Source organism: Perissodus microlepis, chromosome 22 (assembly GCF_051167445.1).
Source record: "Perissodus microlepis isolate ML-2025 ecotype Zambia chromosome 22, ASM5116744v1, whole genome shotgun sequence".
In the NCBI taxonomy this organism is placed as follows: Eukaryota; Metazoa; Chordata; class Actinopteri; order Cichliformes; family Cichlidae; genus Perissodus; species Perissodus microlepis.
The window spans coordinates 28,890,887-28,918,879 of NC_140481.1; the positions used below are offsets into that span (position 1 = coordinate 28,890,887).

A 27,993-nucleotide genomic window follows, 5' to 3' on the forward strand; every position below is an offset into this window, starting at 1 on the left:
AGAATTTCCACGCAGCCAGCAAACACTGGTCCCATTCACACCTACACCACCACAATCATGTCATTTCAACTGGTCACAAACTGGTTGTTGTTGCTGGTTACTGACTTGCCATCAGCCAGGTTGACGCCTTTGAAGAGTGGGTAGTCCTCGGGAGCTGGCTTGCCGCTCTGGTCCTCGTACAGGAAAACAGGTGAACGTCCCAGTTCGATACCCAGCTGCTGGACGCCCTGCTCGCTGTAGATGGAGAGGAGGAAGGCCTGGAGGCCAGCCTGGGCTTTAACCAGAGCCATGACGGAGAAATTCTCTGGGAAACGACCTGAGGATGAGAGCGAGGGAAGTATTAACCATATTTGTAGATGAAGAAAGATGACAAGAACGAAGCAGGTGTGCAGACTGGAAAGAAACATAGAGGCAGAAAGTGGTAGAAATGTGAAAATAACACTAATGAAGAGCTTTAATTTATTAAATACACATGTCAGCATGAAGTGGTTACATAATGTCACGCTATGATCCCATGTGGAGCTGATATAGATGGTGTATCACATAATGACAGCTGGAGAAAGAAGGCTGAACATCAGCTTTGACTTTTGAGGATTTATTCACAGCCACATAAGTGCTACCGTCTCCTTTCTGCCGTTACTCCAGGGTGTCAGGCAGCTTCTAAAGTTAATTTGTTGTGGGTTTTCCACATACTTTAACTCTGCTCCTGCACTGAAAACACATAATTATACTTAATATCCACGAGCATCACGCAGAGGGCTCAGCTGCTCCACGCAGCTCAGTGCAAACAGATACCAACCAGTAAGGATAATTACAGGTTTCCTGTCTGGAATTCATGATAAATATTAAATGCAAAGCCGTTTTTACACTGTGAGGTGGGACAGGTTTAAATAATACTACCTTAAATGTTAAATTCCTTTCCCCCAAACAATCTGAAATATTAAAATAAGATAAGATCTGCTATATGGCGGTAATACTGTGCAATATTGATACAGCTAGCAAAGATAATTATTACAACAGAAGCTGTTCTGACCTAACATTGGGTATAATATGCAAAACTTCAGGACATGGATGAATTACTTTCTACACGATCAGATTTATGGCACATTTATGAACAAAAGAAAAATACTTTTTTCTGGCTGCATGTAGACTGGGTTTGTTTCTTTGGATGGCATCTATGAGGAATTACAAAAAACAAACAGAAGTCTATTCACAACATTTAACTCTCTGCCTAAAACGTTTTTACACATATAATTATAATGTTCATACTTTAAGAGATTCCTTAAATGCCTCACAATAAAAGCTGTTGTTCTGCAGGACTGTGCAAAAATCTCCCTTCACTTCTTTAGATGTTGCCAAAGAGACATATTTGTTCAGTTTCTAGTCTTGAGTAAAAGTTCTGCACGATTTCAGGAAGTCATTGCTTTTTATCTCCTTTTCTGTCCTTGTATCTGAACATTTTCACAGGAATGCTTTTGTTTGTTAAACCACTTTAAATTGACCTGTGAATCATTCAAGCGTATAAAAGGCACCAAACTCGTGGGATAAACTAGAATTGTGTTTAAAAATAACTCAGGCACTTTGTTACCACCAGACTGTCATCAAAACTCAATTTGTTCCCATTTGAAATAGTTGAAAAACATAAAAGAGTTTGACTTAAAATTTTTGCTGCTTTCTAAAAATATATCACTGCATGATGTGAACCTTGATGTGAAAAAATAGGAAAGTAACCGGTCAAAGAAAACTATCTGCAGCAGTGAAGCATTCCTGGGCAGAATAAACCCAGAACTCAACATTATCGAAGCAGCGTGGATGCACTTTAACGGAGAACAGCATCCAAAGGAGAGCTCTGAATGTCCTTCAAGAAGCCTGGAGAAGTATTCCTAAAGACTTCTTAAATTAAGAGTTCAGACTGTGTTGAAGAATAATGATAGTCATATCAAATATTCAAGCTGTTTTTGTGTCATATATTCATACATACTATGCATGTAGGTTTGCACATTTAATAAATTGTTGCACCCATTTTGCATTTTTTAAGAAAAATACAATGAACTGAGAGGTGGCTTCTCCAAAGTACCGTACTGTACCCAACTATTGTCGTGTCAAAGCAAAACACTTGGCTGTAAGTTGGCTGTGTAAACCGAATCGATGACATATCAGGTGTATTCACCCGTGAACAGCTGAACTCTGCAGCTTTACTTTAATCATCTTGAGTGTGAGAGAATACCTCTGATAATGTCATTACGTTTTATTCTTACATCATATTATAGAAGTCAGTCACCTCAGTAAGTAAAGTAAAAAAACAACAACAAACAATTAGGTTGTGTATAAGGTTAAAAACAATTCTTAATGCTCTTTACAAACCAGTCAGCCCAAAGACTCTAACACTTTGACGCCCAGCCAGGTGGAGGCCTACCTGAGAAGAGCTGCTTGGTGGGTGCAGAGATCTGGGCCTTCTTGGTGATGCGGAAAGCATGATCGGGGCTGCTGGAGCGACGGGATGTGCAGAAGCCAGGGACCTTCTTCACACCCTCAGGGAGAGAGGGAACCTGCAGAGCCCGTAACACATCGACCGGGTCTAATGACAAAGAAACAAGCAAAGAAAACAGTCATTACAGTTATTTTTAAGACGTGACGTTCACTAAGTAAACAAGTAAAATCTTAAGGCTGATGGTTTAGTTGCTAGAAATACTGCAAAATGACTCTAAATCAGCACCTTACACACAGTCATCATTAACACAAACTGGTCTGTGGAGCTTTCAGAACAATGGAAACTAAAGAGATAAAATCTGAATTACAGCTTTTTCTGCACAGAGTACTTAACTCTTTTTCTTCAAGCAACTTTCCAAGCTCTTTAGACCACCATGACCTGGATGACTGAGAACCTTCACAGACAACTCTTTTTTTCTTTCCATTCAACTAAAACAGAGTGAGAAAAAACAGCCTCACACCTTGAACGATTACTCCACAGCAGACCTAAATATAAGTTCAGCTGTTTCCTCTAATAGCTTTCTGGAAGGCTGTCCATCCTGTAAGCTGTATAGAAATAACTGAAAAGACCTTTTTAATATTGCCAAATATTTTACAAAAAAGGGCAGTTTTATTTTTCATTGCAGTCATTCTTTGCAATTTTCCCCAGAGAATCAAAAAGGTCGATCTCAAATGTTCTCGAATCACTAATGTGATATAGGATCAGGTCCAGCAGATGCCCACAATGGCTGCCACTGTACATTTAGGTTTAATGTAAGAAAGGAGGCCCTGTGTCACAGCAAGCGGGCGGCGGTCCAAGCCACATATATGAAGCAGTGCAGGGCAGGTACAGGAAAGCTCAGTTTAATGCAGAGCGCAGACAGTGGCGTCTATTCTGCTCGCGTTTATCGAGCAGCTGAAACAAGCGGCTGTTGACGTGATCGCGCTGAGTCAAACGAAGATTTGTCTGACACCACACAATCATTTCACAGTCCCCCCCTGACACGTACACGCAGGAATGCACGCGCTCGCTCGACAAATATTCAACACATACCTGAACATCGTACAATCACACACACACAGCCTCACATCCCATCTCCACATCGGAGGTCAGTCAGTCTGTTTCTGCGGCTGACTTTCTCACATTGCTCAAAGGCACTGTGTCATTGAGGAACCTCTGGGGTTCAGGGTGTGATTCCCTTTATGATCAATTTTAACAAACAGAACTGTAACAGCAGGTTGAAGCAGAAGTGCTGCTCCCTGTACATCAGTACAACATTTCTGCTTAAAACCAGAATCTTTGAAGTATTGATTTGTATTATTGGCATGTTTTAAGGCTGGATAGTTTGATATTTATAATACTTGGTGTTGAATCCCAAAAAAGGCTGCTTGTTGGCAGCATCAGGGAGACGTTATACTGTCACTGTAGCAGGTTCAGAAGTTTTTTATTATATACAAATCTACATGATTCTCATTTAAAGACTTAAAAACATAACAGTGAAGTTTGTTTCTTATGAAATGCTCAGAGCTGCTGGGTACTCTGCTGTCCACTTAGATAGAATAATAAATACACATGGCACAAGTGCTGCCAAGGCGTGAAAACAACTGGCCTGCATAAAAAACCCAGTGAAGTCTAATTATAAAGTATATCTCACAGAGGTTTTAAAGTGAGGCAGTTACATCCTCCCTCAGTGTTGGCGAGCCTCTCTGTGTTTGAGCTTACTTTACTGTTAACAACCAAATAAACTCATTTACAGCCAGCCCTGCTGTGGCACCTCTCATAATAAACTTACAGCATCACTGACACATTTCTCTGGTACAAAAAAATGACAGAAAAAAAAGACTTTTTTGAGATGTATCATCTTCTATATGACAAGTTTCTTTTACTTTTTTCACCCTGCAGCCACATTAATAAACCGTCATTTCCACGTACTTCAAATAACGTCCTATTTATAGACAACCTGTAATTATTCCACCCTCAGCATGTTTAAAAAGCACAGTGGACCATATAACAGCAACGCACTCACTCAGGGCCACTGTTACCACTGTGGACATCACAGCCAAACATGTGAACAGCAGAGAAGTGAAAAATCACCGCACAGTGTGAGACATGTGTTTCCCAAACTAACGATCAGGCACAAAGTTCATCAGACTTCCGAAGACAGAATCAGGAGTAAAGTTTCAGATTCAAAGTGTGAATGAGAGAGTCAGAAAAAAGAAACAGTTTGACTACATCAGCATCATAAATGACTTTAAGTTGGCACAGATCCTCAGTGTCACCTGTCTGCTGCTGTCAAACATAAAGATCCACAGTCAGCGGCTCGTACTGTGACACTGTGAGGCTATTTATTGTGTTTATCAGCCATTTATGAGGTTTACACTGTGGTTTCCTCAAATCACACTCGTCCCATCAGAGGTGCGTATGTTTAGGTGACACCCAGTTTATCAGGGGCACAGTTTATGAGATCGTGCCCACAAACTGTAATATTTATTCAGACAGAGCAAACGGTGCATTAATATTGGCTCCTCAACCACAGCCCATTAACGTCACTCTGCACCACAGAGAGAGAGAAGGAGGAAGAGAGGAAAGGAAGATGTACAGTTTAGGGAATATAAGGAAAAGGTAAAGTGAGAACGGTGCTTGAAGTTAGTGAAATTGGAAACATGAGACAGGTTAAAACAGAAGACACAAATGAAGAAAAGTCCTTCAATAATATAAAAAAATTCTAGCCTTTTCTAATTTTTCATTTCCAGACATAGGTGTCTTGACGGCACTAGCTGTACATGATATAATAAAGTAAAAAGACGTAAAGAACGCACCGGAGAAAACTAGGCTCCATACTTTCCCTGACTTTCAATGGACTTTCCTTAATTAAAAAACTTTCCAGGACCTGGAGGATGCTGATCTGTTTATCTGCATAACTTTGAAGTCTTTTGCAGATCTTTGCAGCAAAAAGACAGAGAAGAGGTTCAGGCAAAAGTTGTGTGTGTGTGTGTGACAGCAGACAGCTTGGTTCTGTGATGGCAGGATACTGGATCGGATTGCACCCCGAGCTCCCCCAGTACGCCCAGTACAATGTGCCGCTCTGTTCCCGACTCCCTGTCCAGCTCACATTTGCAGACGGGGCCCTTCCTGCCTAAAGGACCACAATCAGGACAAAAACGCACCCACAAAAATAACACGCTGGGCCACAGAGCTACACACAGCCAGGCAGAGAAAAGTGCACCTATATGTGAGACGAGGAGTGGCAAAAATGAAATTAGACAAGGTAAGAAAACAGACGGCCGAGGGGCACAAGCTCTCCTTCTTCACTTCTCTCTCCTTCCTCTTCCCAGTTCCTTGCTCGTTCGTACCATAAGCGCTAACAGATGGCTGCAGCCTTTTGATGTAAATGTGGGCTAATTACTCTGCTGTCATTAAGATAGGAAACGGGGCTCCCAGCCACCTGAGAGCACATTACAGTAGCCCGTACAGTTATATCTACTGACAGCCTGAACATTTAGAGAACATCTATCTATCTATCTATCTATCTATCTATCTATCTATCTATCTATCTATCTATCTATCTATCTATCTATCTATCTATCTATCTATCCATCCATCCATCCATCCATCCATCCATCCATCCATCCATCCATCCATCCATCCATCTATCTATCTATCTATCTATCTATCTATCTTGAACACAGCAAGTGTAAACACTGAAAACATCTATTAAGTGAAACTGAAAACTGCCACAATATATTTTAAAAAGATTATCAGACTCGGTCTGTGTGTTTTATCCTTAAACCATTGAGTCTGGAATAATGGTTTGCTGTTCAGTGTATAATGAGCTGCTGGAGCATGGAGTAGATGTATTTTTGAACAGGTGCCCCACGACTGAAACAATCCTGTCCCTGTTATACTGGGAGCCACCCAGTTACACACAAACCACAACTGACCAAACAAGCAGACCGCAAGCTTCTTCCACTGTGATAGGAAACACATGTGATACTCAGGGTGGCGATCACACTGTAAAATGACTCGTACAGCTAAAACTGCAATAAGCTCCTGCATGGTTTCGACTGCTGCAATTCCCCAGAGTCACCACTAGATGGAGCCGAAAGAGACTTAACTAACTGTGACATGAGCACAGTCAGGCCTGTTGAAGTCCCACATGTCACACCCACACACATATGTGTTTACATGTACACACACAGTGCAAACAGACACACTCACAGGAGTGTGAGATAAACTGTGCTTGTGCACAACTGCTAACAGGAGTCGGTACAGTCTGCTAACGAGCAGCTTCATTGACTTAACAGAAAACACAAAGCAGCTGGACACGCAGATTAAACTCTGTATGCACATAACGTCAGAAAGAGGATTACTGGGGAGGAAAGCATGCGCAGAGAAGGAATAAAGCTCATTGTGTTCCTCATAAAGAGCACGAGACCTTAAAAAACTCCAAAAATATTAAACACGAGGAAGAAGCGACTCATAGTGACACGCGCCCGATCCATCCACTTATTCTGTACAAGTGCTACTTGGATTAGAGTTTATCGTGACGTACAACGACTCAAAGGACGCTCTGGATACGTTTAAAAAGTTTAAAACGTCAAAATAAAGAATAAAAGAAATAAAGACAAAATTATGGATAGACTTTGGATAAATATCATAGGAGCTTTGTTTGTTGAAACTGGTTTACCAGGTGACTGAGTTCACTTGATTCCCTCTCCACTGCTTTGTGCCTAAGATTATTTGTGTGTGTGTGTGTGTGTGCCTGTGTGTGTGTGTGTGTGTGTGTGTGTGTGTGCATGCCCTTTGTATTTCTGGTACAGCTGTGCCAAATACCAGACACACACTCCAGCTGACACTATGACCTCTCACCTCTCACCTTTACACAACTACAACGTTGTCAGACACAAAGAGCAAAAAAAGTGCTATATTGACAATGGATTAACACACACACACACACACACACACACACACACACACACGTACACAGATAAGCACTTTAGAGTCACTCATATAAGAAAATTCTTTAAAAAATTAAAACTACTTTCAAAAACTGTCTCATAAAATGTGTTCTGTGATCACCAGCTGTGTCTCCATCCAGCCTGCTGACCACAGAGGCTTGCAGCTCAGGCTCCAGGTTATAATTTCCAACATGCTGCTCTATAGTTATGATTTATTTATAATGCCTGTGTATACAGACAGAAAATCCATTATGAGAAGCCGTGCCGTAAAAAGGGAGTTATTTGAATTGACATGATTTATTTGGTGTAAGCCGAGGCTTTGATTAGTCAGTGTGTGGCTGTTTGCAACATAAATGTTACACCATGTGACACAATCTGTAACTGAAAGAGAGAAAACCAAAGCAGGACTCGCCTTTGTACCACACGGATGTCAGTAAATCTTCCCTGAAAACCTGAAGGAGGCCAAAAAAAAGAAGAAACTGAACAGACAGCAGATAACTGCTGTCTGTTCTGCTATCAGCAACTAACACTGGAGGTAACACACGTGGATTAAGAATATCATAATTCAATAAGAACAATTAATCCCCTTAAAACATAAAAGTTAGTGCCATTCATCCTACTCTGATCCAGAAAGCAAGTCGAGTTTGTGAAGTTATTTGAAGTAGAAGATGATAATGTTATTTTTAATATGAGTATCTGCCACTGTACCAGTACATATATGAAAGAAAATAAGAAAAACTTTTGTTGTTACGCCCCTCTGCAGCCCCTGATCTCCTCAATGTGTTCAGCTGGTAATAATTGGCCACACCTACTCAGGTGTGAATAAAAGCATACCTGAGGCAAGCTTCCCAGGAGCTCACTAGTCTTTGTCTTGGTGGCACCAGCCAGTTCAGCCAGCCTGCTGTGCCATTTTAAGATAAAACCTCTTCTCACTAACACTCTGGTATTCGTCTCCTTTTTTTATTTTGCAGCTTTTGAGCCGGGTCGTAACATTTGTACTAAACTTGGTCTTTTTTTAAAGGACGTCTCTTTTGCTTTCTTTGCTTATCCTGTAATCTCCGATGGGCCTTTAAAGTCAGTGCTCAGTGAGTTTTAACTGTACTGTAAGTCCAATCATTCCTTTGAGAAAACAAACAAAGCATCTCTTTGTCTTTATACTTAAGCTCATATGCTTTGTTTTTAGCTTTTAATACCTGCCTCTAAGTTTAGAGTATCTGCACTAATGAATCACAGTCTCCGTGTGGTTTATAAGTAACTGCAGGGCAGTGCCAACATTTACTGTACGGCAGCTCCCCGTGTGCCATTATGTGGTCTGTGCCAGTCTGCGTGTGCGTCCCCAATGATGCCAACATGTATCATGCAGAGTCGTGTGTGGTTTCAAAGCTGCAGGCCGCAGTCTCAGTTTGGATCTGAGGGTGGCTACTGACACCACAAGGCCTACCCGGGACCAGAAGGCCCCGGAGCAGGAGGCAGTCACGAGTGAGTCCCTGTAACTTACTATCACATGGAGCAGACAGAGAGCAAAGGCACAAATTAGACACCAGTCTTAAGACCGTTAGTGCCCCTGTGCTGAATGAGAGGCCTTCACAGCTGAGCTCTGGATGTTCTTCACAAGTCCGAACAGTGCACATCACAATCTACACTTTTAACTGAAAAGCACTCGTTACACTGAACACTTTTATAACAGAGAAAGAAAAATGAGCATCAGTGCCAGTTTATGTGGGTTCACATAATTCTCTCCTTATAAAAGCTGTTTGTAGACTCCACACATAAACTGGATCATTTCACAGAGAGACCTTCTGAAAACTGCTACTACACATTACCCCCAATCTATATTTTACAATTTAAATGCTGTAAACTAACACAGATCTGAAATTATCCACAGTAGAGATAATATATTTACCATGAATCAAACACTTTAAGTAAGAATGAACCAGACAAAGAGGCGATAAGAAAGAGAGGAATGGGAGCAGTAAGCAGTTGGAAATCCCCTAACAAACAAACACACACACACACACACACACACACACACACACACACACTCATCATGTATTCTGTGGCAACAATTTAGCTGCAGGAACACATGGAGGCGGCGGCGGGTAAACACCACTTCAGGGGGAATGCGTGAGAACTTTGACTTGTTGTGAAGTTGTGTTGAGATTCTTACTTATGCAGGAAGATTATTCCTTCAGGACTGCAACATTTAAAGCATTCAACCCTCAGAACTCCAAGAAAGAAGGGGATAAAGTCTGAAGACACCTCTGTAAATCTGAAAACACCGACTCTGAATACTAGAAATTCTGTCGTTATTATAGAATTAACTCTGACTTTCCCTGTTTTCCACACAATACACGCTGGGATAAACTCCATAAATGCCACTCCACCTGTGAGCTCAATAAAGACAAACAGATTTAGAGACAGGATTAAGTGGGACAGCTGGTGGTTACTGCATTAAGAAAATGTAAAGCCCCAAAAACCTTCAAAGTGCTTTTCTGTCATCGTTCATGCTTCAGGGTAGCATTTTCCAGTGAAGTCTAAAAACAGAACTGGTTAAAGCCACAATTTAAAACTATTTTCAAATGCATAGACAGCATTGATGTCTGGAAAAAAGATGTACATTAACATTACATGTAAAATCACACAGCTGCTCTCCATACCCTCCCACATCAACTTCCTTGAAGCAGCAAAATAACAGTGACTAGGAATAGCATCCTACACAGACAGCCTGTCATTATGAAGTTGGCATGCTCTCACGTCCTTCTTGCACATCTTCTGCTCAAACAGAATGTCTCCCAAGAACGACTATCCCCACACACAAACCGCTAAATCATCACCTATAAAACTGTGGAAACGAGACCAACTATCTTCAGCTCGCTCCAGTCTGCAGTGCTAATGTGGTTTTGTCTGAGAAAGGATTTCACATGTTCACCGTCTGAGGGAATGTCGTGGGTTAGAAATGAGGCCTGAGAGTGTTTCAGCATATCTCAGCTTTGACGTAAGCATGCTTTAATCTTGTGGGTCTAGACTGAGAGAGTAGGTCAGCGTGTCACACATTTTGTTACAATACTGGATTCAATAACGCATCAATCCAAGAGTGAGGACAACCTGTGGGGGCTCGAATCCAGGAAACACAGGAAGTGTTAAAGATGAAAAGGAAACCGTGCACAGTGTAGGCTGCGCTGTGATATCTGTGTCAGTGTTCAGCTTCCACTTTGTTAATAGTTTTTGAACTGCTGGGTATTAAATGTCATTCTGACAGGCATTAAGAACAAGGGCTGTATTTGCCCTGAACTGTGCATTTCAGGCAACCTGCTCTCACACGTCGTGTTCTACCACCAAAGACACTTTACATTACATATGGTTAGGTTTAGATTTAAGCACTGGTGGAGATTTATTCATCCCAAAAGTAGACATGGAATGAGAGGGCGCATGATAACTGCCTGCAAGGCTCAACTTAGGGCACAAGTCAGCTGAAAGTTTAATGTTTTACAAAGTCTTTGTGAAAAAACTAAACCAGATATTGTAACTGCAATACACTGTGGTTAGACAGAGCTCATTATCTCATTTTTAAAGTGATGGCTGTTGGATGTAAAATGTAGATATTTGATGGGGGAAGGGTCCTGATGTCCAAGTGTAAAAAATCTGAGAAAAATGGAAAAGTGTGCAAAAAAAGTACAACAGAGGAAAGAGGATAGATGTGTCACATCAGGGGCCCAGGGGAACATGATGACAGGGCAGGGGAAAACCAAGGGCACGGGGTTAATGCTGCTAAACTGAGTCACGTGCGGCTGAAATACCACACACTTCCATTCAATCACAAGAATGAGCTGTCAGGCTCCTGCTCCACCGCCACATATAGTGGCTCTATTCACTGGCAGTGAGGGAAGGAGAGAGAGCAGAGTATGTTATGTTTAGCCTGAGTGAGACAGACTGCCCTTTGAGGAGCGGTCGCCTTTGAAATGGGGTTGAGGAACATCCATGTCAAGAAAATATTGGCCTCTGAATTTCTGCTTCTTTGAACAAAACTCTGCTTTCATGTGTTTCTGGGCGTGTTGCTCTCTGGGTGATGGCGACGTCTTCATTCTCTCAGGACACATCTGAGAGCAAACATCTGAGATTCAGACCATCTTCACCCCTCTGAATCTGCATTTCACCGCCGCAGTGTGGCGCTGTTACAGTTTACTCTGACATCTGCTGCTGAGCCACACCACGCACACAGAAACGCGCAACAGTCCGTGCAGGAACCCCCACACGCGCACGCAGCACAGACCTGAGAGGTCGCGTGAGTGTTTTACTTGCGTCACGCTGACATTATCACAGAGCAGGTGATTATAAAACTTTTTTCCTACCAGCAAACGAAACCCTGTGATTTGGTGTATAAGCGCTCACAGCCTACCCGGGCTGCTGCACACAGAGGCACATTCATGCAGATGAGGCATACGTTTCCACACCCTGAGCTGGACACAAACAGCCATAGCTTGCAGACGCACATACGCAAACACAAGTGCACAAAGCACGCACACACGCGTAGATACTGCTCGCTTTCAATTCCGAACCCCGACGACCGAGCTGTTCCGCCGCATAACAACCTATTCATGAAAAGCAAAAATGTCTCAGGCTCCCGCCTCCAAAATACACACGGGACACGGCTGGAAGGTGCAATCGCCTCTCGCAATCTGAAATTGGAAGCGCGGCCAAAGAATACATTGGAGGAGGCGAGTTATACCACAGAAGCCCCCGCGGTCCGTAAGCTGCTGCAACTGTGCAAACAGCCAACCTGTTAACGTCCAAAGCAACAACTGCTTCAAATTATAAAAGTTCATGAAAACGCAAATAGAAAACGTTTATAAATCCACTGCAGTGAAAAAAATATTTTTTTTATTATGAAAATAGTTGCAGTTTGCGCTAAAACAGCTTTTTGTGCCACGCTTTAAAAAAAGTTTCTTTTCAGGTAAAACTAAAAAGCATCAAATGCACGATTTTTGTCTGAACTAATCCAGACTATAAACGCGGATAAATGGATTCTGTTAAAAATAACTTGAGACGACTAGCGGTCTTTCAAGGAACAGCAGCGCATACGGATCATTCCTTCAACAAATAATGAAGTCCACAGTTTAAAATCCCAAACTAAAATAATCCTGGAAAACCAGCCGGGTGTTGGCTGGGAATAAAGTTCACTTTGTCTTATTGAGATCCCTCAGAAATCCCTCCTCTTTGAACAACCGGAGGCAGTGATGGACGGACTGGTGCACAGGCTGAACTGGTAAACACATTCATATGGTTCCAGCTGGTAGCCCAGTGCACACTGAATCCAATATTTAGTCAGAATAAAAGAAAAAAAAAAACAACAACTAAAAATACTAGAATCCAACAAACCAAATGTTTTATTCGACAAAGACCCTCAGAAACTACCAAACAGGACTTTGTACCGTCTTATCTCATGCCCCACTCCGGGTAGGGGGCACAGAAATGAGCACCTTCCTGTCAGAACTATCGGAACTCTAGATAACAAGGTCATGTTAATACAGAGCACATAGAGTTCAGATCGGAGGAAAATCACAAAGAAACTGATAAGATTAAAACAAACAAATAAAAAAATATCTGTATGTTTCGTAACAGGAACAGATGATGACACCTGTCAGAAGTCTGAATGCAGAGAGGAAGACAGATTCCACGAATGGGAAATTAACAGCTTGATGAATGCATTATTTTTTTTAAATGGATAAAGGCCGTTAATGGTCATAGAGAAAGACAGAATGCCCGAGAATATACGTTCTTTTTTCAGATTCAGTATGGGACACCTCTTTATCACCTGATCAATATTTTCCGACCAATATCAGTTCGATATCAGCAGTTAGTCGTTAGTATGGTTCAGATTCAGGCCCCAAAGAGAAACACAAGTCACAAAAGAGCGTTTTAGGAATAAGTCCTTTAAGTCCTCAAAATATAAACGTCTAAAGACGTAATTCTTGCATGCAGCAAATACCAAACAGATTTAGATATTTGGATACCGTGGGGCCCACTGATGGGGCACTACTGCCCTCATTCTTCTGGGAATAAGTAAAGAAGCACGTCAGGTGCGCAAACGTCCCATAACGGAGAGATACAGACTCATTACGGCCACAGTTTATTCAAACAGATGGCGTTTGAGACAGAAAAAAACAGGAAACCATATTTTAAATGTTATTTAAAGAATAAAAATAACATCACCAATAAAAAGTGGAAAATCTGTCTTACCTGCTCGAACCACAGTTGTTTGGCACAGGGCGAGCACCACGGTTACCAAGGCGAAGGAGGAGAAGTCCATGCGCCACGGTCTCCGTTTCTTCCGGAAGGGACAAGCTCCAATATCCATAGTGTTGCAGTAGTTCTCCGGCCTGGGTCAGCTGTAAATGTGGGATATGGGGGAAGTTATCCTCTCACAGAAAGCCAGCCGACGAGAGGAGCCCGTCTGACCCTTCTGTGAGGAAACAGACAAAAAGGCACGCCTCTGGAGACGTCTTTACCTTTCTCCGGAAACCTTCCTTAATGGTTTACCTATATTAATGCACCAAACCTAAAGACTAAAATGGGTTTGGGGTGAATAAATATATTTGATATTGAAGTTTAATCCCTAGCACTGAAGCCCCATTGACTCAGATTGGGTACGAGTACCCAAAGTGGAGAGAGCAGAGAGAGACCTGGAATCACGCTCTCTCTCCCTTCTCTCTCTTTCCCTCTCTCCTTCTTTACTTTCTCCCACGAAGAGTGAGAGCGGTTGTGTATGTGTGTGTGTGTGGAGAGAGAGACAGAGGGGGAGAGAGAGAGAGAATGGCAAAGGTGGAGAGGGAGGGAGAGGGCGTGCGTAATAGCGCGCCGGGCGCACGTAGAAGTACGTGTACGAGGAGAGTCTGGGAGTGGAAACTGGGTCTTTTCTTATGATCGAGCTGCAAAGATGTTTCAGCTTTTCTGTTAACTCTGAGTTATTAACTCAGTGTCAGTGAAACCTTTTTGTCTTCGTCTCGATTCCCTCTCAAAAGCCCAAATTACTGAGATGAGTATTTATCTTTGCCACTTCCTGCTTTCTGCGTCTGTACCTGCGACGGTAAATGCAGGCTTTGTAGAGCAAGCAGGGCTGTTCAGGTAAACTGAGGATGAGACAGCTGCTGTGCAGAGTAGCTGAATGAACGTTGAGTCAGCCAATCAAACCTCTGTCCGCGCCACTAGCCACGCCCCCTCAAAGTTCTACCCTTATTCTGATTGGTCAGCCCCACGTGGCCTTGTTTTGCAGGTGTTGGATGGCGATGGGGAGATGAGAATATTATCTTTCATTTATTGTGTAAAGAGCTTTTACCAACTTGAGATTTGAAGTAAAATATTTGAGAAGTTTGGAGACAAAGTTAGAGAGACAAGACTGAGATATGTGCACAGGAGGGAAACACTGGGCATAGGATGTTGAAAATGGAGCTGCCATGCAGGAGGAGAAGAGGAAGATATAAGAGAAGATTCATGGATGTAGTGAAGAAGGACATGCAGAGTGTAGGTGTGACAGAGGAGGATGTAAGGGGAAAGGCTGAGGTGAGGGAAGATCATCCACAGTGGCGACCGCTAAAGGAGCAGCAGAAAGAAGAAAATGAAATATCTGACTGAAGAGTATGATGAAGCCTGATGCTTAAAAGGAAAAAAATGTTTGCATGCAAGAAAACATGCAGAGACTCCAAAGTCTCAAGACATAAACCCAAAAAATGAATTTAGTACTGGAAGAATTCTGAGTTATGCCTCAGAGAGACTTGAAGAACGTAAACCTGATGGTTTTACATTGTACTCATCCATTTATTTAACAGCACAAATGTCCAATGAGGATCACTCAAGACTATCCATTAATTCCCATCCAGATTTCAGCCAGTCAGAACTCCACCTCTATCTATCTGCCCTGCATGTGCATCTCAAGATTCAAGCTCAAGAATGACTCACTCTCCCTCCTTTCCTGCGTGGTCCAGACGAGGATGGAAAGAACTAATGTACATTTCCAGCCTTTTAATATTTGTAAATACTGTACATCTGATTATCGCAGATTTTGACCTTAACTGTGCAAAAAGCTGATGTGGTTTAGGATGATTTAAGAGTCACCACAGGACATTTAAATACCAAAGTTAACACTGTTTGAGTGAACAAGAGTACAAGTACAAGAGTAAGGAGCTACCCTCCTCACTGTGGTACCTTACTAACAATATCATGCAAAGAAGAAAATAACCGGCATGTTTTTAATGGCTAAGGAATGCTGCCTTAAGACATAATGAACTCTTTGCCAACAAAACCACAACCTGTCATCTCCAAAATTACCAGAGATGAGTCAAGAGCAACTGAACATCATAAATTTTAAAAAATTGTAGTACAAAGACACTGAAGTAGATATTTTACAGTATCTAACAGGTGTTTATGACGTCCCGTGCTGCTGTGTAAACTGCTCGAGCACTTCTCACATTTCAAATTAAAAACCTAAAGTAATAAATATGTGTTCAGACACCTCAGCTTCTTCTTCGTTTTTTTTGTTTTTTTTTACATGCACGGGGTTGAAATCGTCTCTTTAACAAACACAAACCGTGTTAAGCAGTAATATCAAACACACATTCCTTTCATATAAAATCAAAGCTGCTTTCATTGGCCTACATGTCCTATACGTATATTTCAAAGCTGCCTGTGTGCCCTGCTTTAAACGCTCCACACAGCCCATGCTTACTCACTTTCTTTGAATGCAGACTTCACATCCAAAAAGCAGTAATCAACTGTAATTATCTCTTGATGTTCCATACTGCTCGCGCTTTCTCACCACCTTTCATTTCTTCTCTCCTTTTTCTGTGTGATTCTCTGAGGGCAAAACAGGGGTGTGTTTGCATTCTCTGCTAAATCCCAGATAACTGGCCTCACTACCAACTGTTCAAAAGGCCTGGTGGTAATGGCAGTACACAAAGGAAAAATAGGGTATAAGTTATTTACTTAACATGCAAACAAAACAATTTTTCATCACCACAATGTCGTAATTCTTTTTGATGTTCTGCTAATGTTAAACCTAAAATAGAAAAGAATGCTTTAGATCTGAGCAGCATCACAGCTCAGGTGACTTTCAGTCAGTTTGATATGATGTCACGTGTGTTGACAAATGAATGATAAAGGTTTTCCTTTATTAAATACTCGTACTTCCAATCACAAGGTGACCTACTGCCCGCTGTTTTAATATTGCATGTTTATATTTAAATGCAGAAAAAGAGGAAGTGTGAGCAGATCCATTCCTAAATTACAGGAAAATTATGTCATGAAATCGTCACCAGGCATGTATCAAAAGTCTGTTTTAGGACTCCACTTCCTAAACTGGAGCTAAATGGCATGCAGACTTTTTCCCTTCCCCCTGAGTTTTTTACTAAAATACTTCAAATGCAGCAGCGAGCAGCATGGCCCAAACTGCATGACAATATCTGCGTTATTTATTTGAAAACACTGTAAGTCTGACCCAACTGAAGAAAAATGAGATTCAGGTATTTCTTACAGTGCAGATAAGAAGTGGACTATGGCAGCAGACTGAACATAAGCATGCTACGAGTATACATTAAAAACTAAATATTTATGTCAGTGTGGCAACTTTGCTGAGTGTGAGGGTGATGTCTGGAAGCAAAGGCATTTCCCAGGAAGTATCTGTGGCCCTAACACCATAAACCATTACTGTAACATTAAAAGATGAATGCGGATCCGGGTCGTGAAAAACAAGTTGTAAAAATGTTGTTTTTTTACCACAACTTTTTATAAATGAAGTTAGCATGTAAAAGCACAACCAATCACATTCCAGCAGCCTGTGAGCTGCATGAGAGCGCTGCAGAAAATGAAAGTGTGTCATTGCAGTTGTCAGACTTTGTAGAGCCTCACTGGGGCTCAATGAGGCTCTACAAGTTCTGTAAAGAGTTGCACAACTTTTTCTTAAATTTAATAAAGTTATTAAAAACACTTTAGCTAACACAACGTGCACACGGTTCAAAATGTTAAGTTGACAAAACTTCTATCTTGTTTCCACTTTTTACTTCTATCAGGTCAAGTTGGTCCAACTTTTCTTCAAGTTGAAAAACTGAGGCATCACATATTTTTACAGTTGGTGGGTAAACTTCATGCTTGTGTTTGGGGCACATTAATACTAGAAAGTGTCAGTTTATTCTTTTACATGTTTCATATTTTATACTGATCATTTATAGAAGAGCAAACATCACCCAGAAAATGTGCTGAGCAGTCAAACCCTCCTCAAAACATCTCACAATTCAGACTGACATCATTTACAGAAGAGCCTGAGCTTTCTACATACATTAAATATGTAGAATCAATAAGAAGGGAAAACACGGGGCTCATGTTAACAGTCTGATATCCACATGTTGCTAAAGCACCTGAATTAATGTTAACATCATGTGACATTATAATCACTCAGCGTCGAGAATACATTTTTAAGAACGTTTATTCCTAAAAGTCTCAACTGAGTTCCAAAAGGTTTGTTGGACAATAAAAAATGCAGTTTAGCTTTAATCAAGTTTAAATTCACTGTTTATAGGTTTTATTCTTGATTTCTAACTTTAAGGCAACCATACTTCAGGGTCATCACCAGTGACGGCTGACACTGCAGTACAAAAACTCTGAGGGTGGATGCTGCCACAGTAGCAGTGGTTATATATCATGGACAACGCTGGATTTGTCTTATTTATTTATTCTATTTATTATTTTTTAAATCAGGGGTTTAAACAATGATTAACTCCACCATCTACATTTGAAGAACATGTATAGCAACGGGACTCTCCCTGGCTCAGATAAGGCCTTTGCTCTGCATCCAATGAACACTGGGTGACTTTAAGTGACATAAACATCCTCTTGTTATTTCTGATCATTTAGTAATATTTATTACATTTGAGTTAAAGAACATAAAATAATTTAAAATCACAGTTCTGGTGATTTACTTTTGGCTCTGGCTTAAAATTCTTCTGAGGGCATCAAACTTGTTCAGTGATGAAAAAACCCTGATACTAAATTTCACGTGAAGAGAAAAAGGACACGCTTTAAGTACCGTGTCCGTGTTTGAGCCTGTGTGCAGCAGTAATGACTGCTAAAAGAAGAAAGCGCACTGCCCTCTCATAAGAAACTACAGGGGTGAGCTCTGATGAGAAGGGCCGGCCATTCTGTGATCACTCAGCGAAACCATCAATAAGCCTGCTGCATCCATCAATTATCCATCAAGAATCATGAGGAAAATGGGCCCGGGCACTCTTAGACCTAAATATTATTACATGAAAACCAAGGAAAATATAGCTTTCCATGTTCACAGATGCAGAAGAAGAACATGAAAGTTTTCTTTGTTGGAATAAAAGTGGAGGTCAGCAGAACAGCTGCAAGGCTGAAAAATCAGAAAGAGTTGAGCACAAAATATTAGTAAATTTAATGCATTTAAATGGCATCTAAATACCATACACTCAAAAGTTACTCTATCATCTACAGTCCAGCTTTACTGAGCTGTTATTTTCTCTGTAAGAGTATTTGTACTAAATCAGAAAGTCCAGGAAACGCTCCCTCAGTGCGGCCGCTCTGGGTTTTTATTTTGGCTTTCTAGACACACTGGATCGAGTGTTTTTGAGGACAGACTGTTTGTTTCTGGCTTCCTTGTGCTCTGAAAGTAGATGCCACGGGCCGTAAAAAGAGACACCCCAAGAGACATCTGTGGTATGTGTTTGCTTTTAACTGTACATACAGCTTTGATTCACTTAACCTAAAGCATTCAAGTGGAGAGCATTTGTTGTATTCATGGCTGAATCACAGACAGAAGACAGAGTGGTGTTCTTGTTTGTTGCCCTTTGTGTTGCTTTTTGTTGCCAGTTTTCTCATCTTAAGAACAAAAGTTTCTATTCTCATCTGCACAGGATATCATAACAACATTTACTTACAACAATAACTGAGTCGGTTGGGTTAATGTTGAAGAATTAAACACAGATCCCAAATGTGGAAATTTGTAATACGACGAGGAACAGAAATTTAACAGATTAAAAACAGAAAAATATGGTCTTACATGTCAATTTGGAAAAAAACAAGCTATAATAGTTTTGTTAACCACTGAACATGTATGCTGTATTCTGACATCCAAACCAAAGACCGCATGTATCTGCAACTAAATGCAGGTGCTTGAGCAGGTGCTTAGGCTTACAGAGGCACTGTGCACCTCTGCAGGTGAGCTTTGGATTTGAAGAGTAAACTGGAGGAAACACTAAAACCAGGACAACAGCAGGAAATAAAAGAAAAGCAGTTCATTAAGTTGTTTAGTTACATTTCTTTACACAGATCAGCATAATGTGGCTTTAGTTGTTAGCCGGTGTTGCCGTCACCTTGTGAGAGTTTGTCTGTATGTGTGTCAACATGGAAAAATGTTGTCCTAGAGACACCTGGAGTTGCGGAAACTACCACAAAGGTGGTTTTGAGTACTTTGGCCAGTGTCAGTGGATAGATTTTGTCATGGCAATAGAAACTGTCCAAATGGAGCTCTGAAACTTCACAGGTGCGTCGCTGAGATACAATTGAAGTCGAGGTCAGTGAAAGGTGTGGGCAGACAACTTACTGAGTTTGCAGTTGGTCTGATATCATCACAAAGTTGTCTCTAGTTGTCTAGACTAACTACCCGTACAGTCAGAGCCTGGGCTGCTGGACATTTATCAGCTGCACATTTGAATCACTGGCCAGCACAACCACAGAGTTTTATGATGAAAGTAGTGTGATGTGAACTACAGCGTGACAGAAAGACTGATGGCCTCAGACATTCGGTCACCGCGAGTGTAACGCGGGTGGTGTTGCCCGGTCTTGTTATGTGGTGCACGAAGCAGCCAGTTTACCCGTGTAGGAGTAAATTTCTATTTACAAGACAAAATAAATGTAATAATGTGCGTGTATATGTTCACAAGCAGACATTTGATTTGTGGGTTCACCATCAAAATTATAATCAACGCATTTTATCTTTTACTTTATTGTGGCAGCTCAATAACATCTCATTATTTTGTTGCTTTTAGAGCATGAAAAATTGCAAATTTGGGTTTTAAAACGTCTTGTTCAGTTTTAGTATACAGTGTGTTTTATCCAGTGTGACCACACCCTTTACCAAGTACAGCAGAAGCGAGCGTTCCCTGGCAGAAGCACAATCCGCACAATCTGCTAAGCATCCATGTTATGGAATGACCACAAATTCCAAAGAACTAGAACTGCACGTATTCCTTCAGTCGCAGCATGACTTCATCATCCTCAAACAGACTTATGGCAAATCCCTGTGACCACTTTAACAAGAGGTGAGGCTGCGAAAATACCCTGACATCCAAAGGCAGGTGCTTACAATGTTCTGTCCAGAAAAAAGGAAATAACCTGTGAGGCAGGTCAGTGCAAACCCTGTAATTACTCAATTAAGCTTCAATGTCAGCTGAGCAGGGATTAATGAAGCCTTCTAATTTTCCAGACAGAAATTTAAGGGTTTTAAGAGCCCAGAGGCCACAAGGTTTCCCTGAGGGTGCGCTCCATCAGATGTGGCCACCCACTGAACAGATTTCTCACAATTCATCCAATCAGACAACAGAAAAGTCTTTGCTGGCTGTAATGCTGGTATACAGCTGATAAAGCCACATGGTGTGGCAACATCTGAGTCAAGACAAGCAAGGGAGACTTCAAGGATAAATGAAACCGAGACAGGGAAGTCTGCAGAGGGAGAGCAAGAGATGGCATTAGCTCAGGAGATGGACTCAGCAAGTGGCTGTGGGCAGCTCGCCCTCTCTCTCGCTCTGGCATTTCCAAAAGGAGAACCTTGTAATTACAATAAAGCGACCATATTATATTGCTGACTTCCTTGAAAAGTCTGTATTTTACTGGGCAGGGCTGCAAATGCACACACACCCTGCTGGCCACAACACACTGAAATAGATCAGAGCAGGGGCTCGCTGGGAGGAAAGAGTAAGGGAATGGACTGATACTCTCGGCACCAACAGTGGCTCCAAAGAGTGAGTGTGTGTGTGTGTGTTGAATACACTCCACTCGTCTTACTAAAACAGTATGAAGGTGTGCTGAGTCAGGTAAGTAAAAAGGAAAAAAAGGAGGAAATTTATTTGGAGAATGGCTCAGTGATTTTGAATCTGGCCACCAAACACACCCAGCTAACCGCATACCTCGAAATAGGCAGGGGAGGAGGAGGAGGGAGGACAACGAGGGGTGACGGTGGGGCAGAACGAGGGAGAAGGAGGTACAGCGAGGGTGCACATAAGTGGGTGTGTTTTTCTCTGTGGGGTGAGTGTTTGCGTGCCAGCTGATGTATAACAGAGCACATATGTGTGCAACACAGAGGGACGGTTTATATATGAGCACACTGTATATTTATGAAGTACACAAGTCCTTTGATGATATTCGATAAACTGAACAGTAAAGAAAATAAAAAATACAAAAGGCGTGTGTGTGCCTTTCTAAGCATTTCTATTCCATTACTTTCTTTCAACACTTAGCAATTCTTTTCTGGGAGTTTGAAGGCAGCTTCTTTGGCCTTTGACGTTAAATATAGCAATAGGAGAACTCCAGGATTTGGTCAATTTAGCACAATTACTCACTGTTAGAAGGTAATTTGCCCAGGTGGTGCATAATAGTTGTGCTAATAAAAGGCAACTGAAAGAACTGTGGCTATAGCACGAACAAGAAAGAGAAGGTATGCTATACTGAGCCATAAACTTATACATATATATATTTGAGCAGCCGGTTTCACCTAAGGAATATTAAATTGTCAGGAGCTGAAAGTCAGCCCACTACAAGCCTTACTGTGCTTCACAGGGGCCACAGATCCATATCTAGCCAACACTGAAATTTTTTCTCTCAGAAATGCCAATGAATATTGCCTAAGCCTCAAATAACCACATCTAGATTTGCATCTAAATACCAAAATCCCTGAAATGAAACAGAGCCAGAGATGGTGGCGAGCGATAGGACTCACATGAAGGCTTGAGGAAACTAGTGCCTGGGAGGGGACGTTAGGGCCGTGGAAAGGTACAGGCAGGAAAGAAAGTCACAGCAATGAATAGAGAGGGAGAGCTGGTGGTGAGGGGCACACAGGCATGCAGAGGGTGAGAGGCAATGAATGAGGGCCATTGATAAAGAGGGAAAGCGCGGACAAGGGTGAGGGGAGGGAGAAAGAGAGGGAGGGAGGAGGGATCAAAAGGTATTTACACATCGAGATTCCAGAATAAAACTGAGGAGGGAGAAGGTGGCTGCACAGATGGGCAGATGCATCTGACCTACTGACTAAAACACAGGGTGGAACCTCGGCGACTTTGACACAGCAACATTTTTGTGTCGCTAAAGCTGCACGTTTTTCCACAAATGAAGTCACCTCAGCAGCCGGCAGACAGAAGCCTTCAGTAAACTTTAGAGAAGAGTTTCCCTCAGAATGAGAGCACAAAGGTGACCTCAGTCCTAAAGTGCTAGTTCCCATGAAAACACAAATAATCCTTCGGTGTGGTCGTGGTTATACTGTTCGAGCACAAATACAATTACATATTTTATGAAGGTGGTGGATATATTGTGCCTCTCCAGGAGACTTTCAGATGCCCCAAACTGCATTTTCTGTGTTTTTTCCCACTAAAGTAAAACCTGTTTGCAGAGAAAAGTTAGAGCTTTGTGCTGGATTTAAATATAATCATAATGCAACTTTTTTTTAAAAATTATAAACCTTTTAAATGTTAAAATGTAAGTGTTTTATGGTTATTTTGAGTTTGATGTTTAGGACAGATGCAGGTTTACCTCCATGTTTACCTCCTTTGGTAACTGAGGAGAGCAGATGCTGTAGTTGTAAAGTCAGTTTCCCTGTTTTTCCACAATGAGCTAAATGTTCATAAAGTATTTTACAAAGTGGAGAATCCTTTTCCATGTTTACTTTAAAGCTAAAAACAACATATCAACTTCATACATTTCTGAGTAATCAGGTTGGAATATTTTCCACTATTTTCCTTCTCACATGTGACACAACAGGAAACGATGCACCTCAACATGTTTATACAGTTATAAATGTTCTGCTTCAAACATTGTTGGAATTGCTACTGAAAATAAAAACCTCAAGATGCTGGAAAAATGTAAATAAAATCAATGAAACAAAGTGAGAAAAATATTTTCTCATTTGAATTTTACATCTCACAGAATTTGGGATGGGGGCAACAAAAGGCTGGAAAAGTAAGTGGTACTAAGAAACAGATGGAGAAAATACAGGTTTATGATATTTACAAATCGTTGTGTTTATTTACATTTCTCACAGCATCCCAACAGCTGCGTAATTTGGTCACAAACTGGGTATAAAAAGAGCATCTTATAGAGGCAGAGTTTCTAAGAAGTGAAAATGGGAAAAATTTAATCAACCAGCAAAAAAAAAAAATTGTGGAACAATTTCAGAACAATTATCCTCAAAATGAAACAGTGAAGTCTTTGAAGAACTCATCATCTCTAGAACATAATATCATCAAAAGGTTTAGAGAACCTATTTAAAAATGACTGAAGAAAAGTGAAAAATTGTTCTACAGTCAGACAAACTTAAACTTCAAATTCTTTTTGAAAAACGTGGACGCTGCATCCTCCAGACCAGGGGTCTCCAACTCCAGGCCTCAAGGGCCGGTGTCCTGCAGGTTTTAGATGTGTCCTTGATCCAACACAGCTGATTCAAATGGCTAAATGACTTTAACATGTCTTGAAGTTCTCCAGAGGCCTGGTAATGAACTAATCATGTGATTGAGGTGTGTTGACCCAGGGTGAGATCTAAAACCTGCAGGACACCGGCACTCGAGGCCTAGAGTTGCCCACCCCTGCTCCAGACTAAAGAGAAGGACCGATCAGGACTGTTGAGCAGCTATAATCCTCTCTCAGACAAGAATGGAATTCATTTCCCAGAAGTCCTGCAGCTGGACTCCTCTGTTCCCAGATGTTTAGAGACTGTTGTTAAAATGAGAGTGGTAGACACAAACTTCTCCAAACTTATTGGTGCCACCAAATTTCAAAATGAGTAAATAAGTATCAGTTTATGAAATTTCCAAATCATTGCACTCTGCGTTCACATTTTTCACAGCTTTCCAACTTCTTTGGAATTGGGGTTGAACTCAGGGTGGTTTGGTGAGGCGGAGCTGCCCGAGTAATTTTCTAAAAACCGAGTCAAACCCATGTAGAACTCCCTAAAAAGAAAGAAAACTAAAATGACTGAATGAATATCATAAAAATTAACAGCAGTGCAAATAAACCTGTGTAGGAACCTGGTTGGTGAGGTATTACACTTCCAGCACTACAAGCTGTTGTTCCCTGTGAAAGACGGAGCTGCTGTCTGGCTCTACAAAGACAGGAGAGCACTTTAAAGATGAAAACAAGCTCGTCTTCTTCATTGTAAAGAATGAAAGAGGAGAAGCACCAAGAATGTGAGGCATTAGGAGTATTTGGTTGGTTGAACGATGAAGGGACAGAGGGCAGTGAAGCCCAGCTGTAACCCCTGACTAGTCAGCTGGACTCTGCGAGGTGGAGGTGAAGGTCGGCTGGGTCAGTTTGGCATTAGGTCGACACTTCGCTGTGCCTGACCCAGCTGAGCATTTCAAAGAACGATGGAGGAGCCGCAGCTGAAGCGAGGAGCTTAAAGGCTCCTTTCACACCAGCTGCTGAACTCAACTCCTCCACGAAATGCGTTAAAATTTCAAGATGGCAAATGAGAGAAACAGTCACCCTGAATGAAAAATGGAGGAGACAATAAAATTTGGTTTAAGGCATATTAAGGGATTTAGCTGCAGGTTTGGTAGCAATTACATAAAAACAACAAAAACCAAGCAGTTAGTTTGGAAAATTAACATCATGCTGAGTCTTAGCAGGACAGCAGAGAGAAGTTTCTCACTGGTGCATCTGTCATTATTTAAACTGTACTGTACAGTTTCTACGTGACAAGTCTTCATGGTATGTATTGAAGATGAAAACCTCAGTGCATCATGGGAAGCCCCTGCAGCCAAGGCCTAGTGAAGCATAACTATAGGAGGGTTCAGGGTCACCTCATCTTTAAGCCTGATCTTAAAAGTAGAGTGAGTGTCTGTCTCCTGAATCCAATCAAAGACTCTGAGTAGACATTGAAAGATAAAGTTCATTTGTTTTTCTACAATGTGGGAACCCATCAGCTAGTCTCTGGGGGTCTAGCCTCTGGGGAAAAAGGCTAATTTTTCAGGGCCTCCAGACATCCGGGACTAAATTTTCCATTTCTGTTACAATCCTCAGTTTGTAGATGATGCTAATCTTGTGCAGTTCTGGCCAATATAATCCCTTTTTTAATCTCCACATAAATTGTTTACCTGAATGTAATGAACAGACATTTAAGCATGAGTGGTCAATAGGACTTAGACTACAAGAGGAACACAGAAAGCTTCTAGTGCCAGTTTCACCAGGATTTGACACATTAATAAACAGAATCAGTTTGTGGAGATTGCAGTTGATGCTGGTTTGAACAGACGACTAACAAACTTGAGATGCACCCGTCGGTAAACTAGTTGAAGTCAGTACAGCAACCAGGTCTCGACACGAAGCTTCGATGTACTTGAACATTTGTGTGTTCAAGTAAAAATAAAACATTTCCATTAAGCTTTGATTTAAAGCAGACACACCTGCATATAATTTAACTTTCATTTTGACATGTTTGGCATATGATAATTAAGTATTATATTATAGTATTATAAGTGTGATCATCGTGCTATCGGCCCACGTTTGCAACAACCTGTGTTGCAACAACAATAAAGATAACTCAGCTCACTTTTAAAGGCACGCTCTGCAGATTTACTTAACCTGAACTTAACAGCTGCTTCCACCGACGAGTGAAGGCTCAGTCCCACTCTCACAGAGCTCACTGACAGAGGGACTCCTCAGCCTGCCGAGGTCAACGAGGAATGCATCGAGGAGGGGGGAATGTACCACAGGGGTGTTGAAGAGTGGGTGGGGAGGCAGAGGAGGAAACCCAGAGGGGGGAAACAGAAGGGTCTTTTGTGAGACAGGAAGCTGCTGAGACCAGGGCCTTCTCTCTGGTACAGTAGACAAATCTAGGATATGAGAACGATGGCGAGAGCAAAGGTGAGGTGCAGCGAGGAAGGCGGATAAGATCGAGGACAGACGACAACAAAACGGCAGATTAAAACAGATCAAAGTGTAACAAGTGAGGCGGAAGACGAGAACACAGTGAGAACCTAAGGTGGTAGAAAACCTACATAGTGTGATTTATCATATTACTTCCTCTTCTGATACAATTATCGATACACTGACTTCAACAATAAATGTTTTTATTGCAACAGTCAGTTAATTTAAACCTACTTGTGTTGAGGACAAACTTAGATGGGAGAAAATAGAGGACAGAGGTGAGAGGTAAATCAGAAAGCTTACAAACTGAGCTAAAACATTAAAATGAATTGATTCACTGATAAAAGCAGCATCACTGCACCACAGTACTGTTGTTATGTATTATGAACCCACAGTTACAGTACTGTAACTATTACACTATGATTCCTGCCCCGGCGTGTTGGTGAGACTTGGCTGTCCTACAGACAAAAGATCAAAAAGAGGAAAACAAATTACTAATTTCCAAAACATGAGGCCGAACATACAGATGCACAGTATTGGTGCACAGACACAGTTAATGAGGTCAGGGAAAACCTGCAATGAAAACAATCTGAGCTCATTCCGGTCTGTCTGTTCATCAAAGAGCTTTTCATCTTTGCCTGCAGCTCAGTCCCATCCGGGTCATTACTGTACGAGCAAAACAGCCGAGGATGCAGCATAAATGAAAAAACGACCCTCCCTCTTCCTTCCTCTGTCTTCCAATCTACGTTTCCCTCCTTCCTCCGCATCTACTAGTTTCCCCTCGCTGACACATCACGCCCCTCACGTTCAGTCCTGGCAAACAGTCAGGAGCTCGTTAATCTTCCCACACACAGACTTCCCACTCTCTCATCATTACAGTGAAATTAAGAGGCGGAGCTTTGTGATGTTATTTCCATTAGAAATGCTTCAAATCTTCCATGCACACTGGAACCCACCAATCGAAGGTCCTCCTCGATTGGTGGGTTGAAACGTGAAGCTCTACAGATTATTTTTATTATTAAACTTTAATATTTTAGAAAAAATGATCAATTTCTAACTGAAATCAATAAGATGATGGAGTATGTCCATGACTTTAATAGATTTACTACACCTGATCCATACTTTGGTAATATGAACATTGCTTGCATTTGTTTGCCTTCACTGACCAATCATGTCGCACTTCCAGGAATGTAAAAAAAAGGTAGGAAGAAACTCTTGTGTTATTGAAATTTTATGTCTATTTCCCCACTTTTTTGGTGTTTAGATGTCTTAATATAAAAATTTAAGGGTGAATGATTTTCATAAGACAGATTATTTTGGAAAGTGACACAAAAACCAGTAGAACCAGTTACTTGAACTGAGATGGACAAAACAGGCAGTCACTACGCTTAAAGGATTAGATTTGATTTTCTCTCCTGGTTTAGGTTTTTT

General features: G+C 41.4%; 1 protein-coding gene across 1 annotated transcript in view; it reads right to left on the minus strand.

The window, feature by feature from the left end:
• col11a2 (collagen, type XI, alpha 2) overlaps nt 1–14,183 on the minus strand; it is a 40,514-nt gene extending 26,331 nt beyond the window's left edge. Inside the window, exons 1-3 of the mRNA XM_084919805.1 lie at nt 13,666–14,183; nt 2,417–2,578; nt 106–316 (exon numbers count right to left, since the gene is read on the minus strand). Of these exons, the coding sequence (XP_084775931.1) occupies nt 106–316; nt 2,417–2,578; nt 13,666–13,783 (491 nt within the window). The 5' untranslated portion in view covers nt 13,784–14,183. The remainder of the gene's footprint in view (nt 1–105; nt 317–2,416; nt 2,579–13,665) is intronic.
• Nucleotides 14,184–27,993: the final 13,810 nt, after the last annotated feature.